Source organism: Echiichthys vipera (assembly GCF_963691815.1).
Source record: "Echiichthys vipera genome assembly, chromosome: 12".
In the NCBI taxonomy this organism is placed as follows: domain Eukaryota; kingdom Metazoa; phylum Chordata; class Actinopteri; order Perciformes; family Trachinidae; genus Echiichthys; species Echiichthys vipera.
The window spans coordinates 4149397-4168381 of NC_139837.1; the positions used below are offsets into that span (position 1 = coordinate 4149397).

Sequence of the window (18985 nt, forward strand, 5' to 3'; positions counted from 1 at the left end):
TCCCTACCTCTGAATTTCTTATCAGTGTTGTTATTACACTGGTTTATGTACTGTACCAAGGAAGCCACTTCCAAGCCGTGCTACCATGCAGCTTTAAAACCACCATCATCTTCAAAATCACTGTGCCAGTGGTTGTCAATGGATATTACGAAAGAATGTTGTTTTCGACAAAGCAGCTTGTTTTTCATCCTCTCCCATCTCTCCTTGTGTATTTAGTGTGCTTTCTAACTGCAACACATTCACTAAGCAGAAGCACAAATGGTTAGTTTTTACTGGAAGGACTCTGTGTATTGTAGATTTAGTGTGATATAAGCCTTCAACAGAAGCGAGAGGTTTAAAAATGTAGAGCCATATCTTTATCTGGCTTTTCATTCCTCAAAGAGTGATGGTACTTGTGGGTCTGAGAATGAGACTAAACCAGGAATGAATGGGCTAAGCTAAGGGGTAACATTTGTCACTGAGCTTTATGTGTCTTAATCTTTGCTTCGAATGTCTCATGTGAAAAACTGAGGTAGGGGGAAAAAAGCGTGCCACAGTGCGAGAACTGAAAGCCTGGAAACACACAAGGGTATCTGATGTGAGATGCTTCAAAAACCAGCAGGGGAACTAGAGCAAAGGTAGAACCTTGTCCAACGTGGAGGATGAATCAGACCCTTCACTCACCTCAGCAGGTCCACAGTGAAAGCAGAAATGTGTGTGATCATAGCCACGGGGGGTCCTGCGCTGCCACAAATAACGTCTAAGAGTGTGTCTGTATGTGACTGTTTGTGTGAGAGTGTGAAAGCATGCATGCTGTGTGTGTGTGTGTGTGTGTGTGTGTGTGTGTGTGTGTATGTGTGTGTGGATGCTTTCTCACTGATCCGGGAGCCATCAGGGAGACGTCATCAAAAGAACCAAACTAATCAAACGTAACAGGGCTGTGGCACAGGTTGAAACACCAAACAGGAGTTCTAAGAAGACCCCCCCCCCCCAAAAAAAAAAAAAACTAAAAAAAAAAAAAAAACACCCTGTCGCTCTAGCACACATCATTTCACCTCTTGACCGCCAGGAATTGAGTTCTCTGATCTCCTCCTGGCTTGTGTTTACTTCAATTGTACAAATGTGTTATGCTTCAATGTACAATTTAGGCAAGCTCGGGTAATTCCATGGATGGATGTGGGTCTGATCCTGCTTACATCAACTTTGCACACACACACGCACACACCCTCTTGCCCTTATGTTCAGGTCAGCATCAATAAGCTGATTGATTGAGTAAGGACAGATATCTTGGCAGGAGGAGGGATAAGGGTGTAGGATTGAGTATGGAAGACACTGACCCTCAAGAAACCAATCGATTTGACCTTTAAAGATCAATGATCCACCCAAGACTTAGTGAGAATTGTCTGGCAGTTAAAACAGGTTCCCCTAATATCCGAGAAAGAAACGCATTTCTGTGTCCTTATGGCAAATAAATGCAGGAGTAATTGACTGACAGGGTTCCTGTTACCTTTAGGGCGCTTGGAGCAAAAAATGGGAAATTTTGTACTCACTCGACATGCTGCTATTGATTCAAGTGTTCTGCAATGGTTAGAAATTAAGATAACTACCACCATGCACCGGCTTTTCTGACAAAGTAGTAATTGTGACCTAATAATGCATAACACAAGGGGCAGCAAATACAGATTGACTAACTACTAAGTATGTGCTCCTTCTCCCTTAAGGTATTCCTAACAAGTGGAGCCACAGGAGGTATGCTCAGTTACAAGGCAATACACATACTTGCACACACAGTAGCCACGCTTTGGGAGAGATGTCAACAGTGCAGCACAGGAATACTAATTACGTAGTATACAGACTGTATACTAATTACATCAGAATCAACATTGAGTTGAGATAATGAGATTTTTTTTTCTTGTCTTTGGAAGGTATGCTGTACTTGTAATTGCTTCCTTCTGTTTTATTTGTCTTTTAACTGTAGTTCATTAAACACAAGAGAGCGTGAGACAATAGAGAATGACATCGTCTCCAATAGCTTACACAGGTAATTATTATCCCTGGAGATGGTTTGCCCCGGCATAATGTCAGCCTCTGTCTGAATGAAGAGCTGATCATCTACGGAGGCCACGAAAGGATAAATGATTGTTTCAACACTTGTGTATTTTCTTCAGCGTTGAGTGTCGGACAGCAGATACCTTCAGCCTATTATTCCATGAATCTACAATTACAAGAAATATTATATAGACACACATTTCTTTTTGTTTCCTCAAAGCCCAGCAGAGGTGATGAGAACAAGTGAGGGCCAGGTTAATTAAGTTTCAACATAAGACAATCAGGGTAGTGATGTATAGTATTGAACACAACGTGGCACGTAAAAATTGATGAGCTCAATGTAGTGCACCCCGCCGACCTCGCTTTTATAGTGTAGGGTAGTTCATTAAAGAAGCAGGGTTGAATGTGGGCCATTTGCTGGATTATTGACAATTGCGGGGCCCTCTGACAACATACTTGACAACAGAGGTAGAGGAAGTGCAGCAAGCTCATTGGGACCAAGGTCAGAGTACGTATTAGGACCTGGTCTTTCAACACCTCTTGAGTCTCCATGATGCAGCAGCCTGTGGGCTCAGAAAAGCCATCAAGGTTTCACCATTGATGAAAAGAGAAAAGCAGGCTTGGCTAATCCATATCAACTCATTAGCAGGGAGTAATCTAGTGGGCTGGTGTTTCTGAGTAAGTGTTGAAGAGGAAAAAGGACTAGGGGGAAGCCCTGGGGTTCAATTTCAGACACAGAACTTGCTATTACTCTTGATATGTCTCAACAAGGTGTATTTCAAAGTCACGTCTTGCTCTCCCAGTCCTCAGTTAGCTAGTCTATACTGCTGAATCATTGTAGTGACTTGAAGTAGGAGGTGAGTGTGTATGGTATGTGACAAAGGATGTAAACTGATTTCAATCCTCTAGTGATACAATGTGAGTACCACGGCCTCCACACTGTTCAGTACAGGGCTCGACTTCACAATTTAACTTGTACGTAATGTTACAGCCCACCACACCTCAACGACTGCCATGTTGGTCAGAAGGGCAACAGATCTGAAATCTGAACCCACAGAGGTCAGTCCAGCAGTCCTTTTCCTCCATGCAAGATTTAGTTCTTAACACACTCACCTATCAAGTAACCTGGCCCTGAACCTTCAACACTATCTGATATGTTAACATGCTAATCGGAGCAAAACCTCTCTTAGCATAGTTTCCTCTCTAGAAACCACATTTCCCTAAGGTATACTCCCAAGAGGAGTTTTTTTCAGTGTAGAGCACATTCCTCTATCCCTCCATCTGCAAAAGGTGCCCTTCTTGTTATCAAACTGCAACAGTGTGCTATACGTTAGAGTCGTTATTTCCTCCTAATCTCCTTGACTCCCAACTGTTAAAATAAGCGTGCACAACATGAGGCTCATAGTAAACTGGAAGCAAGAACACAGTTGTCCCTCTGGAAATGAGTAAGTGGCCTCTTTATACATTTAAAGCTGCAGTCAGCAATTTTTTTTGATCATATTCACTGAAACCAACAATATGCTCCTATAGATCATCATAAATCATCTGGTTTTAGAAAAAAAAAAGTGCCTTTACGTGCCCCTTGAGCCTGTTTGTTTGTTTTGCAAAAAACAACTGCGCCTGTATCATCCTGTCAACTCTGCGCAGGGCTGTGTGAGAGCCGACTGTCAGCCACAGTTCGTGCACATGCCACAGATCCCTCGCGCATGTTACAATATCACATGCACATGCCTTAAGCTAGACATACGCTAAATGATGTTAGCAATTGCTATAAATGAGTAGCCGGCCTACCTCCATGTAGCATGTACTCTATACCATTTATCGATGAGAAAAGAGACCGGCGCGTCCAAAGGAATCTGATGCACGTGCACTGACGAGCACTCGATGGGAGGGAGCGGAGGAGCTCGGTGGTAGTGGGGGAGGGGAGTGAGAGCTGTAAACATTCGAAATTTGAATGAATGAACTCGATCTGCCAGACGTGTCGATTGCAGCTTTAACTGTTTACACCTGTAGGTCCACTCCTCAGTGACACTAATCAAAGCACCTTTAGTTCCCCAGGTATGAGCAGCACTTTTAATAGCACGTCCTGGTTACACAAGGAGACAGGAGGGGATTGAGCACTGATGCGACAGGGACCTTTGGGATGATATAACGATGCAGGAGGTATCTGTACCTCTTGTACGTGCTTTTAATGATTACGTGTTTCTTCACCAAACACCACAGTAATCAGGAAAAACAGAATGAGATGGGAGAAGAAAAAAGGGAGCGATAAAGCGCTGAGGGGGGCTGCCAGGTTTTCTGACGGGCAATCACAAACATGTGGCTTCCTCCTATTTATGGTTAATCTTTTTTTCTATGTTCTGGCAAATAGCTCCGCTTTCCTTTGATCATACAATGCAATTTTATTACCTTGCTGTTAGAGCTGAAATTGCCACCTGAAGTTTTCATTAAACCACAAGGGAAAAACAACAATATATCATGCGGTAGTAAGGAGAATATTTACGTTATATCACAGCATTTGATTTGAAGTATTTCAGCAGTTCTTCCATCTCCGTGTAGACTGGGTTTGCTGAAAATTTGACAATGTTTTGGGAGTCAGAGCACATTTCAAGTATTTTCCTGCCACATTATAGAGCATTCCAAAAAACACTGAAAATCTTGCCCTGCGTGTCATGTTTACTTTCAGATTGCCTCCTGAAACAAAAGAGGGCTCGTTATGGACAAAAGGTCATGGGTCAAAAGTTTCACCGACTAATAAATCGTTCCAGTCTATATAGAGCCCCCTGCACTGGTTGCTCTGTGTTCAGGCTTAGCCATGTTTTGTTTTCTGCTTGTAAAACAACTGTTCACTCCTAACGCCTCACTGTTCTGTTTTTTTTATAGCACCAGACACACACAGGTAATGACAGGCCAAGTGTGTTGCCATGGAGCTAGCCATTTTATCACATGTCCTGTTTTCGCCGTGCCATTTTGGGTTTGCAGATGGAGAGGCCAGAACCAAAGCACAATTGCTTCAAATGCCAGGGCTATTATGTTTCAGGTCCAAAACAGATAAGTAGAACAGATTGCCTCTCATCCAAAGTAATGGTTCATAATTATTTGCTCTGATAAGAAGGGTTAGGTGTGCAGAAAATGGCACTGGATGGCTCGCCCGCCTGTGTGGCAACATTGGAACATTGATCTGTATAGATGTAATCTCACTGGTTAGAGGTGAAAGAAACAATGCAGTGCAACAGGTTTTCTTCTTGCTCATTTCCAATCAAACTTTGATAAGCTATGTGTGGAGCTTCTAATAAATAGTACTTCTTTACCAATTTATATCTTGTGGACTGTGCAAGGACAGAGTAAACCCAGGGCTTTATGGAAGGGCCCAGGGAAGCATTCCCAGAAGGCCCCACTGAGGCACAGCAAAAGACACTTTAAAGTTTGCGGGCAGCTACAGTGTGCTCAAGTTACTCTTGCCTTCATTTGCTCGATGTTGCTGCTTGCACTTTCTTCCCAAAGAGCGGATGTGTATTGACTGAGCCAAAACAGCAGTGGCTCTTCGATATTGGCCTCACTTCGCCTTTGTGGGAGCATTACCTACTGCTTTCGCAACATTTTTGGAAGGCTGAACATTTGTTTACGAGTCATTGTTCAAGCCAAGATCACCAACAACAAAGTGTGTGCCAGGCAGATGCGTACGAAGGCTGCGACCTTTCCTCCTCTGAAACATGTTGTCATTGCAAAACATTTTTCTTTTGGTTTACTTTTTGTTGAGTCTGTTTCACGTTTTATTTACGAGGCTCACACATTTTGTTTTACTTCCTGCCTTTGTCTTTTTCACCAATGTTTTCTACCGCACCTGGGTTTCACTTGTTAATTAGTCCCTTGTGTACTTTGTCTGTATGTTTCCCTCATTTCAGTTGTCAGTCTTCTCACCAAGTGTTCAGTCTTTTTTTTTTCTTGTCTTCCTAATGTTCCAAGTGTATTCCCTGTTGCTTACTGCCATTATCTGCCTTCCCACAGCTTGCATTTTTTCTTTTTTTTTTAAATAAATCACTGAAACTCTCTCTCTCTGCTGCTTCCTCATCTCTGGATCGGTGTTTGGGTCCAAACCTGCATTCCCGAAACTGTGAACAGGCACTTAGTCAGAGCAAAGATAGTTATGACAGGTTCAGAGTCACAGTTCAGATTTATGTGATTTAAAACTTTAAAATGTTCCTTCATTCCAGGTACGTGGCACCTTCAGAGTCTGTGGCAGTTGGTCAAGATACAGTTTTAAATGAAAAGAGAGAAATCTATACCACCAGGGTTTCCTTGACATTTGCATCACCGCAGGATAAGTACATCAGCTTCTGTAAGCTCCCTCCACATGTTGCCTTTTTGATCCTGAATCCTATAATGCTTAGTCCAGCTAAGAAAACCCAGACACATCCATTCGTTGGCAGATGACAGACACCCCCGGGGGGGCACTTTATTACAAACAAACAAATAAGCGGCTCCAGCGAACAGCATTCTACTGGATGTCTCCTCCTGCCAGTCCGCTCCGAGCTCCAGCTCATGCTCATGCTTCTCTATTCTGCGTGTAAGAGCGAGAAATCAATGTGTAATCATATTCACGCTTTCTTTGGCAGGAGACATTGGGGGCAGACATGGAATTGAGATGACCCAATCTGTGAAGAAAGAACGCAGGAGAAGCCAAATACATTCATCATTTTTCGCCTTTGTCTTGCCTCTTTCCACAGCGGCCTGATTCAAAAATCTCTCTAGATTGAACTCGACAGAGGTGACTCATTTTCAATCAACTCCATTAGTGTCAAAGAAGAGGCATTTGGCGCCGAGATAGTTATTGCATGGTTTGATTGAGTGGATGTATATTCCTGGAGCATTACCTCCCTCCGTTGTGGCTGCATGTCACCAACCGTGCGCCCGCCATTATAAAGGAACACTTCATGGTGCCCTCTCACAACAGAAAGAGCCAATGTGTCAAACCGATCCATGATTGCTGCTATGATTTTTCTTGATCTAAATGTTAATGTTGTCTTTTATGCTAATTGCCTTGCCAAGGGCGGCATTGCCTCATGCTATTCTCATTACTTACTTTAACCAGAGCATTAATGTGGCTTACCACCCCCACGTATCAGCCTGAGGGGAGAAGCAGGGAGCATCGTGTGCTACAGTCCCATGTTAGTGATGGCCAGGGACATCACGATAATGACTGACAATGAAAGCATTAAAGCCACATTTTCTTTAATACATTACACGGATGTATCCTTATACGGAAAAAATAAATAAAAATAGGTGACTTAATCAAATCCAACATGTACTGTAATCATGTGGATATAGAAGTTTATATTGCAGACAGCCTCACTGGGAATGGAACTTTAGTCCCAGCAGTGGTATTGCCATATTTTATTCTTTACTCTATAAAGGGCATTAATTATCCATTAGTAGCAAGCAGTACCCTCCAGGGTGTGAAGCCAACACGGAAGTGCCATAAACTGCAGTTACTGAAATGGCCACCTGAGGGTGTCTCCAGATGCGATTCAATCCCCATGGGGCTCCGTGTTAAAATGTCCAACTTTACAACAGACAAAATAATAGTTTTTGTCATGGCTTAGGCTGCCCCGATTTATTCGGGGACGTATATTTGTGTTCACCCTGCTCTTTTCTGAGTTTTCTTACTTTCAGTGTGGAGAGCGCCAGGAGGCGGGACTGATCCACTCAGGCAAGCGCAACAAGGCACACCTGGTTCCCATCTCCACTTAATCACCTGCTCCATAAAAAGCCCGCTCTGACCCCACTCCTGGGCTTGTCACCAGCGTTCTCAGCGTTTTGGTAACTAGTTAACATTCGAAGATTATTCTGGCACTAACTCTGTTTCTTTGTCCTCCTCGTCAGCTCGGTGCCTCGCCGCCCTGCCTGCCACGCGCCCGCCTCCAGCCTCCAGCCGCCTGCCTACGCGGACACCTTTTGTTAATCTCTTTTGGGAACCATCTGTTAACTTTAGACTTTGTTAATGTTAGTGTAATAAACTCCTGTGTTCATTCTCCCAGTCTCCCGCTTTTGGGTACTAATCCTTGACGATCCGTAACAGGTTTTGGTCTCTATAGCCAATTTCCCCGTTCATGGCAACTGTACAGGGATGCATTTTTTTTATAACACAATGGTTTCAATTATATTAAGTCTTTAAGTCCTGCATAATTAAGTTCCTGGCCGCTCTGAGTGACAGCTGGGTGCCATCACAGGCTGCTGCACCTTAGCCTTCGTTCGGCCTGCCTAAGCTCCACCTCTTGTCCATTTTTAGTCAGGGCAGGTGGAGGGTGGAACTGCCAAGATGGTGACGGCTGGAGTCTCCCACTTTGAGCTTTATTTGGCTCTTCAGAAACCCTCGGGTGACCTCACAAATTTGATACAGTCTATGATTAGTGGTCATACAGTGGTGGCAGAAGTACTGAGATCCTTTACAGTTGAAGTAGCTTTGTCGCAAGTGCAAACGCAGCGGCCAACCGGTGAAGCTAAAGGTCTGCCTGGCACGCTCTTCTTCTCTGCTCTGCCAGCGCGGGGTGAATCTCCAGAACCTGAGGACGCGGTTCCTGGCCCCCCCAATCAGCCAAACACACTGCAGCTCCTTCCAGGATTGGCCTGGTGAATGCCGGTTCAATGGCAAACCAAAGTTTTATCATGAGGTATTTGTTCTGCTCCAGTGGCCTGGATTTCCTCTGTGTGACAGAGACTTGAATCAATGCCTGTGAGTGCAGCGATCTTGTCGAACTTTTACCGGCTGGCTGTTCTTATTTTAGTTGAGGAGGAGCAACGACTGTTCATAGAAATTACTTTATCTGTAAGCAGTGCGCTGTATCCTCGTTCTCCAGCTTTGAATTGACTTTATTTGATGTGGGTCTCTCTCTGTCTTACCTCTCTGAGCTGCTTCAACCCTACGCTCCTGCTCGGTGCCTCAGGTCAGCGGATCAGCTGCTCCTGGAGATACCGAGGTCTGAGCAGAAGTTCAGCGGGGATACAGCCTTCTCTGTTGCTGCTGCGAGATTATGGAACAATCTATCTTTGCACATTAGACAGGCCCCTTCACTGACCGTTATTAAAACTAGTCTTAAAACCCTTTTTTATTACATGGCTTTTGACTCTGCATGATACCTTGCCCCTGTTTATTGCTTTTATTGTTTTTACTTTGTCATTGTCTTTTAATGTTTTTAATTGTTTTGTTTTATGTTTATGATTAGTCACGTACAACACTTTGTTTCTGCAGTGGTTGTTTTTAAAGTGCTCTATGAATAAAGTTGAGTTGAGTCGCATTGCGACTCTGCCAAAATCAGTGTACCGTATGACTGCGTGTGTCATTTTGCAGAATGGCCTGTTTCAGGTTCATGTATATTATATTACTGAATTATATTTAGTGACGGCTCCAGCCCCGCGCGACCCCGACAGGGACAAGTGGTTGAAGATGAGTGAATGAATGAATGAATATTAATAAACTAAATCTGCAATGTAACTTATGTTGTCAAATAAATATGGTGGAGTAAAAAAGTGTATATGCGTACATGCCACCACTGCTGTATACAGCACAGAGGCATCCATAGAAAGTACAGATGAGCCTCTGTTCACGGCAGCTGGACTAAACATCATCTACGTAACCTCAGTGAATAATCAGCTTGCGTCACGTATCACTGACTACTAGCACCTTTGGATAAAAGAAACACTGCCCGTTTACAACCTTCAAAGTTGAACATCTCCAAGCAGGTGAATTAGACACTAAAGAAAACAGCTCTAGAAATCCCACACATCACAGCCATTAAGTATTCATCCCTTATTTCCATGCCTTTTAAATTGCAAGCGCCAGTGAAATTTGTGGAGACAGCAGCTCGCCCGGCTCAATTATTCAAAACACGCCGACTGTATTGTGGCTAACTGAGGGCTCGAACATGATTATGCACATATATTGCCTTTGTACTCCACTCCAACCTTCAATCATGATCAGCTTCCTTTTTTTTTTTTGCACATATACACGCATGACTTTATCTATGGCTGTTACAGGGTCAGGGAGAAGGCTACAGAGACCTGATGTCCCCTTTAATTACATTGCTTCATAGATAATCTCTTTAATGCGCGTGCATATCAAATATATTTTAATTGAATCCCACTGGTATTGGGGATTTAGCATCCTCAAGATTGACTCAATAATAATTTCCGGTGGACAGAGACTCCCGTTAATAATTTTTCTGTAGTCATTAACTTGCTGTGAGAATATACATAAATATGTCCTTATCATAATAAAAAAAAAGTTCATAGATCCATATCCAAATAATGTTTTATAATCTTAAAAAATACTAAAGATTATTTGTGAAGTGATGTGGAACGACAGGGCTAAAGACATGTTATACAGAAAACAAGCTTTCCTCTATGGTATAAAATGTCTTGTTATGGTTATTTTAATTGTATTATTATTATTATTACTATTTTAGTATGTGGAACTGTTGCAGGTCAAGAAAAATACATACTAAATTTATTTCCAGTATAAACAAGTTACGTGGCATATTTGGAAAACAAGTCATTTCTCTTAATTGATCATGACGACAGAGAGAAATCAAGGGAACCTCTGTCATTTGTTGCTGGTGGGTGGTATTTTTTTTATTTTTTTTTGCCATAGTTTAGATTTTTTGAAGTTGGGTTGTATGAATAAGTTTTCCATAGCCACTGCATTACAGTTTATCAAGACACCGTCCCTCAACTCCAGCTCCATTCTCATGTCTCAAGTTGCTAATGGGGCCGTAAACAAAGGTTTGCTGCTCAGAAGAGGAAGTCTTGGCCCCGATATCTGCCGCCTACACCGAAAAGCACGGAATACTTGCCGTTGCCTCCAGAGGCTAAATTGTAGGAAGCCGATGGGTTTCCACATTGATGTATTACCTTCAGTAGATGGCTAACAAGCAGACGTTTAAAACACCAAAATCACACAATAACACAAACCAACTAACCCATCGAGGCAGCTGTAGACCAGAAACACTTGTTCTGTGAAGTCGATTACTGTGTTTGTCATTGGTGTGTGGCGGCTTTTACGAGTGCATAGATAACAGCTTCCACTGGAAAGGACTGTATGATTGTATGATGAAGCAGTCCTGAAAGGGCTCATCCCTATGTTCCTAAACGGGTTAGGGGTAGGGTTAGGTTTTAGCATTAAACTCGTTGCCCAAGGGTTAGTGGTAGGGTTAAGTCCTTTGTTTTTTAAAGTCCTACTGTTTTTAAAAGGAAGCTTTTTCGGAAAAAAATACTCTAAATATAGCGTATGCTTAAACCGAGATAGATATAGGTGGGCATTTTTTAGGTGGCTAAAATACAGTTTGATGCTGCCCCCTTCATAGATGTATAAAGAGAGATGGATTTTTCGCCCCATGGCATCATGTGACAGACCCAGTGGTTGCAACTCCACTGTTTGGCCACTGTGTCAAACTGGCTTCAATGGCCAGCACACTTATTAAGAACTAGCCCCCATCAACAGCAGTGCATTGCTTAGCTTTGGTGTCACTTTTCTGGTCTGTTTCTCCAAATTATCTAGATCTAGATCTAGACTTTCCCTAAAATTAAACTAGCCTTTTATATTGTATTATTCCCACTAAGCTGAGCCAAGATAAACATGCATGCACACATCCTCATTTACAACTTAAAGTAGATATACAGAACAGACATCGATCCTTTCTCCAGTACATTCACTTTCTCAACTCCTTTCTCTTACCAGTCAATATATTTCACATTTTCAATTTCGTTCGGCACTCCACTCCCAGACTTGTGGCTCATGATAGAAAAAAGAAACATTTAAGGAAATAAATAGAGCCCTCTGTCTCCCTCCATTTCAGCATCACCTCAGGAGATAAGATGACAGAAAAGGTTTTCTCATATTTTAAGGTATGAAAATGAATGATGCTGAAGGATATGAAAGATTTGAAAGCAGGGGTCTACGAGATGTTGCAGACTACTGGCTCAGTAAACGATATTCAGCTCTTTACCTGGGAAAACTTTATGAAAGGTAATATATCAATAGCACTTCAGAAAACATGAAACACTGATTCATTCTTTGGGTATTAAAATCAGAGGTTGACTTAAAGTTATCAAAGTGATTCTGTATTATGTCAAAATGAGTGGTACCCCATAATGCACAACAAACAAAAAAGCTTGAGATGCTCAAAAAGTAATGGATGATCTGAGACCCAGTCCAACAACAAAAGTGTTCTTTATTTAACAACTAGTCTGCTATGATTCATATTTTGATTAAAGTCATTTACCAACATAGAAGATAAAAAAAACTCAGGCAAGGGTCTGGAAGCATGTCGACTCTTTCTCCCACCTTGAGAGATTCTGTATCAGGCCTCACCCCGCCCACCGCAGCTTGTGCTCAACCTCACGCTTGCAATCCTGCTCACACAAGCTTCTACCTTAGGTTGATGAGAGGTGAAAATGCAGTACTCAATCTGGCCATCAAGATTACTAAACACATTGGAGAGAATCAGCCATAGACCCACACGTTTGAGCTGATTTCAGATGGATGCGACGGGGCAGCAGAGCCCAACTCATAGTATGGCAGGTGCGACTCACGACACCCCCCTTGCAAATGGACACTGCCCAGTCCATCCGTTGGCGCCCTGGACCCAGCGCCAGTCAGACCCAGACAATGTATCACAATGGTAAGTGTAGTTAGCATCTATCGAGCATTATTCATTTCTGTTGTTTGTTAGCTTGTTAGCTCATAACAGTGGCTGACAGCTAGGATGGCAGTGTGTTTTCTCTCTGTACTGACAGTCAGCTCTGCAGTGGAGGTTTCAGGTTTCTTTGCCGCGTGTGTTGAAGTTGCCCTTCGAATACTTACGTGTGTTGAAGTTGCCCTTCGAATACTTTCACATATCAGACAGCAATTGGTTTATGGATTAGTGATGTGGCAATTAAAGCTTGCCCTTGATATGTTTGAATGTCAGAGCTCAGAAAAGTGCATAACCACCTCTTTAGGAGAGGAATGTGAAAACACCTCTCCGGTGACAAACTTTGCTCAGATACAAGACACTATAGTCGATATCAGACATTTTAGAGAACTGAAACAGTTAAGAATAAACAGAAGAATTTAAGTTTGAGAAGATTGAGAAAGTCTGTTGAAAAATGAAATTCCCCTGCAAGGGGGGAAACGTGATACCTTCATTCTTACCTTCCTCCCAGCCCTGGGGGCTTCCTGACTTCTTTTCACTTTTCTCATTCCTTCCTTCCCGCAGGTCTCCAGCCGCAACTATGCTCCACGTGAACTCAGGTGAACTCAGGTGCTGGTCACATGTTCTGCTATTGCCAGGGCATCGGTTATCTGGTAAATTAAAAAAAAGAGGCATTTACATATGGAGGTGCATCTTTGGCTGGAACATTACATACACAATGTGTCCACAAAGTTCATCATAAATGAGTACCGCCTTGCAGTTGTGTGCTTCGGCCAACAGGTCAAGTTGCAGTTTACATCCATGCTTGCCCATACTTATATAATGGATGTAATGAAGACTTAATGAATTTCATTAAATGGAAAGGGTGCTTTACAACCATCTTCAACCTGGCAGCACAGAAGATCTATACCAGGGGTGTCAAAGTGATCCAGTAAAGGGCCGTCTGGCTGCAGGTTTTCATTCCAACCAAGCAAGAACACACCTGACTCGACTTACTCAATCACCTGAACTGTCGTCACACAGTTGATTTGTTGGAGCAGGTGTGTTTTTGATTGGTTGGAATGAAAACCTGCAGCCACAGCGGCCCTTTACTGGATCAGTTTGACACCCATGATCTCTACAATCAGCAAAGTTTCAAGATTAGTGTCACCAATTCAGTATCTGACCAAATGATGGTGTTGACAAATGGAAAGAAATTACGTCACAGTTACGTTGACCTTCAACCTTTCATATAAAATGCCATCACTTCAAACATATGTTCGACATGTTGATATAACAGGTGTAGGAATTCCTCTCTTCAAATGTGTTAAGTGAGGTCAGTGACCTTTATATTTGACCTTGAAAATTGAAATAAGTTCATCTTTGATTCCAAGTGGACATTTGTGCCAAACTTAAAGATCGTCCCTCCAGGGGTTTCCGAGATATCGTGTTCACAAGAATAGGACGAGTGGACGGACAGACGGAAAGCATTATGCCTCCTGCGTAGGCTGTCACTGGTGCGGAGGCATCAATGGACAAAACTCTCCAACAATAATTCTTAATTTTTTGCAGAGGGACAGATTGCTACAGGGGCTATAATAATGCAACAATGGTACAACACTCACACTGAAGTGAATATGGAAGCCCACTTCACTAGAATCTTATTAAGACAAACCCGTTGGGGAAAGACAACTTAAATGCTTGCTTAAATAACAGAATTCAAAGATGATTGGAAATATAAAACATGGCAGAGGCATTTCAAAATACCTTGTTTCGTCTGATTAGCAAATGGAACTTTTAATTATATGCACTGCCAGGGGAAAATAGGTATTCACTTGAAGAATCATAATATCGCCTCAGCAGATTTTCTAGTCTTTTGTGGTTGAAAGTCCACAGTTACAACAAACGAGGTATTTCTTTTTTTAACTACAGTCTTAACATACAGATGGATTCCAGTTTTGAGTCAAACTTAAAAAAGCTCAGACAGAAGAGGTAACAACAGGCTGAGGGAGCAGGAACATGCCAGTGGGATATCTTGTATTTTAAAATTTAATGGCCTCATACTTTAAGTTGCACAACATCAGTTTGGGTCAGCACACGGAGCTTTAATATCATCACCACTTATGGTGCATAGTTCACACTTTTTCACTGTCAGTAGGGGAGGGATGTTATACAAACTTAGTGTTCATTTATAGATTGCTGCTGTCAGGAATCGGTGTAAGAGACGTTAGAGTATTTCTGCTGTAATAGCCTCCCTAAAAATTTGCTCGGGGAGAAAATGAAGGGTCAGCTCTCCTCCCACTCATCTTCTTCCTGTCTCTATCTTGTCTCCATCTGTCCTTCCCTCCCTGTGGACAGACCTCATGTAGGCTCATCCCTGTGGCTCGGTAAATCGCTGTTTGAGGGGGCTTAGTCACTTTCAAATGACTTCTCACACTAGGAACTGCAGAAGAGGAAATAAAGTGTTGTATAAAAATCTTCCCATCTCCATCAGCCAGTTTCTTCCACAATTCTGCTTTTCAACATTGAAAGGATGAGAACCAGGATGGGTTCAACCATCCGATGAGAATGTTATCTCTCCATTGAATGGCCATAATATGTGGTCATCAGCCGCATAGATGTGGGCTAGAATGTGCTTGCTACACCAGTAGGTTCAGAAGAACATTATCGTTTATTCACATGGTAATGGCTGACATTGGTTTTCCATGCTCTGGGAGTCACCTTGTAAATTCAAACAAAACAGCTGTTACTTGGTTAGGTTTAAGCAACAAAACTACACAGTTAGGTTTAGGAGAAGATCGTTGAAAACACATGAAAACTATGAATATGCAAACACATTTGTCTGGTTATGTTAACTGTATCAGGTGTATAGTTGGTAAAAGGCTCACCACGATTGACATAAAAGTAGGGCTGCCCCTCACCAAGTTTTTTCTTGGTCGACCAGTGGTCATCATTTAGAGCGATTAGTCCACTAATCGACACATGTGCAATTAATAATCATTATATTACGCGCACTGCCGCCCGTGGACGACTGAGACAAAGTTTTTTTTTGCAAAGTTTGCATGTGACCTTCTTGGGTTATCCTTGTTCTTTTCAAAGCGATCCCATACTTTAGACGTCTTTCCTGACATGATTGGCTTTTAATTATTAAGTGTATAACTGCAACGTCCTGCAGGGACCTTCCTGACGTGTTAAAAAAAAAAAAATAAATAAATAAAAGTGAGTGAGTGTCACAACTTCCTGTACCTGGCCCTTCAAATAAAAAGCCCTTCAGCCTTTCAGGCCAACCGCCAGACAAGACACGGCTCCAGATGTTTGTTTGTTTTTTCCCTGCAACCAATCGACTAATGAAATTTGGGTCGGCTTATGATTTTTTGGTCAACCACTGCCAGATAAAATGTTTCCATTATTTCTTTATGCATGGAAACAGTGTGGTTTCATTCAGGAATCATGTGCACCAGAAAGGTGACAGAGTGAGGCAAATGTAATGTGTCTCACAGCAGGTTGCACTGTTGTGATGCTGTCCCCGTGACAAAATCTGTCTGCACTTCCATCATACTTTCTACTACAACTACCACTACTAATACTGCTATTAAGGTGGACCTGATTTACAGAACGAGGTCGCGGGTACAAGCGGCCGAAATGTATTTTCTCAGGAGGGTGGCTGGAGTCTCCCTTAGAGAGAGGGTGAGAAGTTCAGCCATCCGTGATGAACTCGGAGTAGAGCCGCTGCTCCTTTGCGTTGAAAGGAGCCAGTTGAGGTGATTCGGGATCATCTAGTAAGGATGCCCCCCCTGGGCGCCTCCCTAGGGAGGTGTTCCAGGCACGTCCAGCTGGGAGGAGGCCTCAGGGAAGACCCAGGACCAGGTGGAGAGATTAGATCTCCACACTGGCCTGGGAACACCTCGGGATCCCCCAGTTAGAGCTGGTTAATGTGGCCCGGGAAAGGGAAGTTTGGGGTCCCCTGCTAAAGCTGCTGCCCCCACGACCCGACCCCGGATAAGAGGCTGAAGATGAGAGATGTTTTACAGACTGATGTCTTCAGACCATAAGAGTAGCTTTAACCACTATTTTTTTTCAGAGATGCAGTGCTACAGTTACGGTCTAGGTAGACACCACATCTGGAAAAACTTTCCTTCTCAGCATGTGTTGGATAGTAACACTATGTCGAGGTGTTAGAGAAATTCCTTTAGTGTCCCTGTCTCTAAGAAATCCGCAATAATTTCACAATGATTTTAGAGAAAGAGCACTCACTTCTTCAGTTTGTAAAAGTTTCGTTTTAGGTTTTACTTCAGCCTTTACAGCCCTGATAGCTACCACACGTCTTCCTGCAAACGCTGCAGTATATTCATGTTAATGGTGCTGCAGTGCTTCAGATAAAAGAGTTTCTAATAGACCACAGCATGAACCAGTGTGACACAGGGCATGTTACAATAGCACTATTCAAGGTTGTACAAGTCTGCAGAAAACGTGGCTTGGACTGGAAATCTAAAATGATCTTAGACGTCAAAACATTTTCTTATAGTTCTACACATTAATATCTATCATTAAAAATTATAATAAATCAGCAACAATGACAGCAGAGCAGCAGGGTTTTACACAAGGGTATTCTAATTAAATTCAAATAGATCCAGTTAATTCAAGCCAAATATTAAACATTTTTCCAGGTTTGAGGTCAAGGTTGAACTGTAATGATTATAGAATGTAAGTGTGGTATCGTAACCTGTCAGCACAGTTAAAGTCTAAGCTCGCAAGTCTTACTCAAACAGCCATAGATATCATTGGGGAAAAGAACAGCACCATCTTCAGCCTTAATATGAAAAATCTGCGCTCAGGGAAGAACAGAAGACTCGACCAACCCCACACTCATTCTGGATTCGGAAACAAGGACTAACTTCTTGCAACTTGATTTTTTATCATCTGGTTTTATCATTACTCTACTCTTTATAATTTTAAAGCACTTTTGTCTCACACTGAACATGTGAATTCAAGCGCATTTATGCATGAGTGCATGTATAACACATTTTCTATGTGTGTATGTGCATTGTAACATTGTTGACAGGTGCGTTGTGTGATGCCGTGGCTTGGGGCCCAAGAAAAATTTCCCTGTGGGGCAAATAGGTATATTGTATCTTGTCTTACTCGTCACTTGTTCCGGAAAACTGTAAATGGCAGAAAACTGTATTTACACAAGAAAGCAAACTCTACACAAAGTCAATAATGCCCTGGAGCAAATCTGTCACCTGCAATGCACACAAAAGTCTGCCCTTGTAAGTCCTAAATCTCTCTTTGTTGAGTGCATCTTGTGGTGCTGAACACGTCGTTTGTCTCTTATTTTAGCAACTTGCCTTAATGTCCTGATTCTTTTTATTTCTTCTTTGCCATCTATGCAAATATAAATATCAAGCATGGACTGTCTTCATAAGTTCTATTCTGTAACTTGGCACAAATTCAGTACTAAATGTAGGCTAGATAGTTTTTGCCCAATATTCTGTATTGTACTTTCCGCCTCTCTAAAGCACTATCACATATCCATCTCCATTAACTCTGATCCCCTTAATTCCTATTAAATATTTTTTATCTGCAGTACTGATATTATGAGACTTGGAACGCAGTTTGAACAAGTTATCAGTGAATTGAGACGTAGGACTGGATGCTTAGAAGGAGCTTTACCTAATGAGGTGGCATCAAGGCTGCATTAGGCTGCCCTTAAATTTCACGGCTGTCCACTTGAGGAGGCAGCTGCTTTTAGAGGAATCATAGTGGCAGTCATTCCTAGCCACTTAGTGCCAGTAAGGGTAATGGTCTCCATGCTTAAAACTTGTCATTTGGCAAAAAACATTGATTCCCGTGGCTCAGCGCCATTGGGAACCTTGAGGGCTGATGAGATGTAGAGAAATTGAGAAGTTCAAGGTTGCAGTGAAAGCTCATTTCCTTTCCTTCAATAAATGTCGATGTAGCATTGGCGAAATGATGCAGTGTGTTCATTTAAAGTTGCAGTGAGCTGAGATCAGCACAGTTCCAGTAAACGACTCGTACATAGATGCAAACAAACACATCCACTTTAAATTTAAGTTGGCAGTGATTGCACCGTCCAACAGGGTAACTACTGATAGTCAAACAGAATTTAATAACATGCCGATCCATCAACATACGGCTCAGAGAGGCTTCCAGTAATTTGTTGCTTGTTGGTCGCTTCATAAATCTGTACCAAAAATAGGTTATTAACAAAAACTGATTACATACATACATTTGAATTCTTTACACACTTGTGGAAGCTAACATAGACT

General features: G+C 42.3%; 1 protein-coding gene across 1 annotated transcript in view; it reads right to left on the reverse strand.

Annotated features, from left to right (window-relative positions):
- Positions 1-18985, reverse strand: part of alk (ALK receptor tyrosine kinase) — a gene marked incomplete at both ends in the record, with an annotated part of 434353 nt that overhangs the window by 231252 nt on the left and 184116 nt on the right. The window contains one exon of the mRNA XM_083924532.1: positions 13217-13366. Within this exon, the coding sequence (XP_083780658.1) occupies positions 13217-13366 (150 nt within the window). The remainder of the gene's footprint in view (positions 1-13216; positions 13367-18985) is intronic.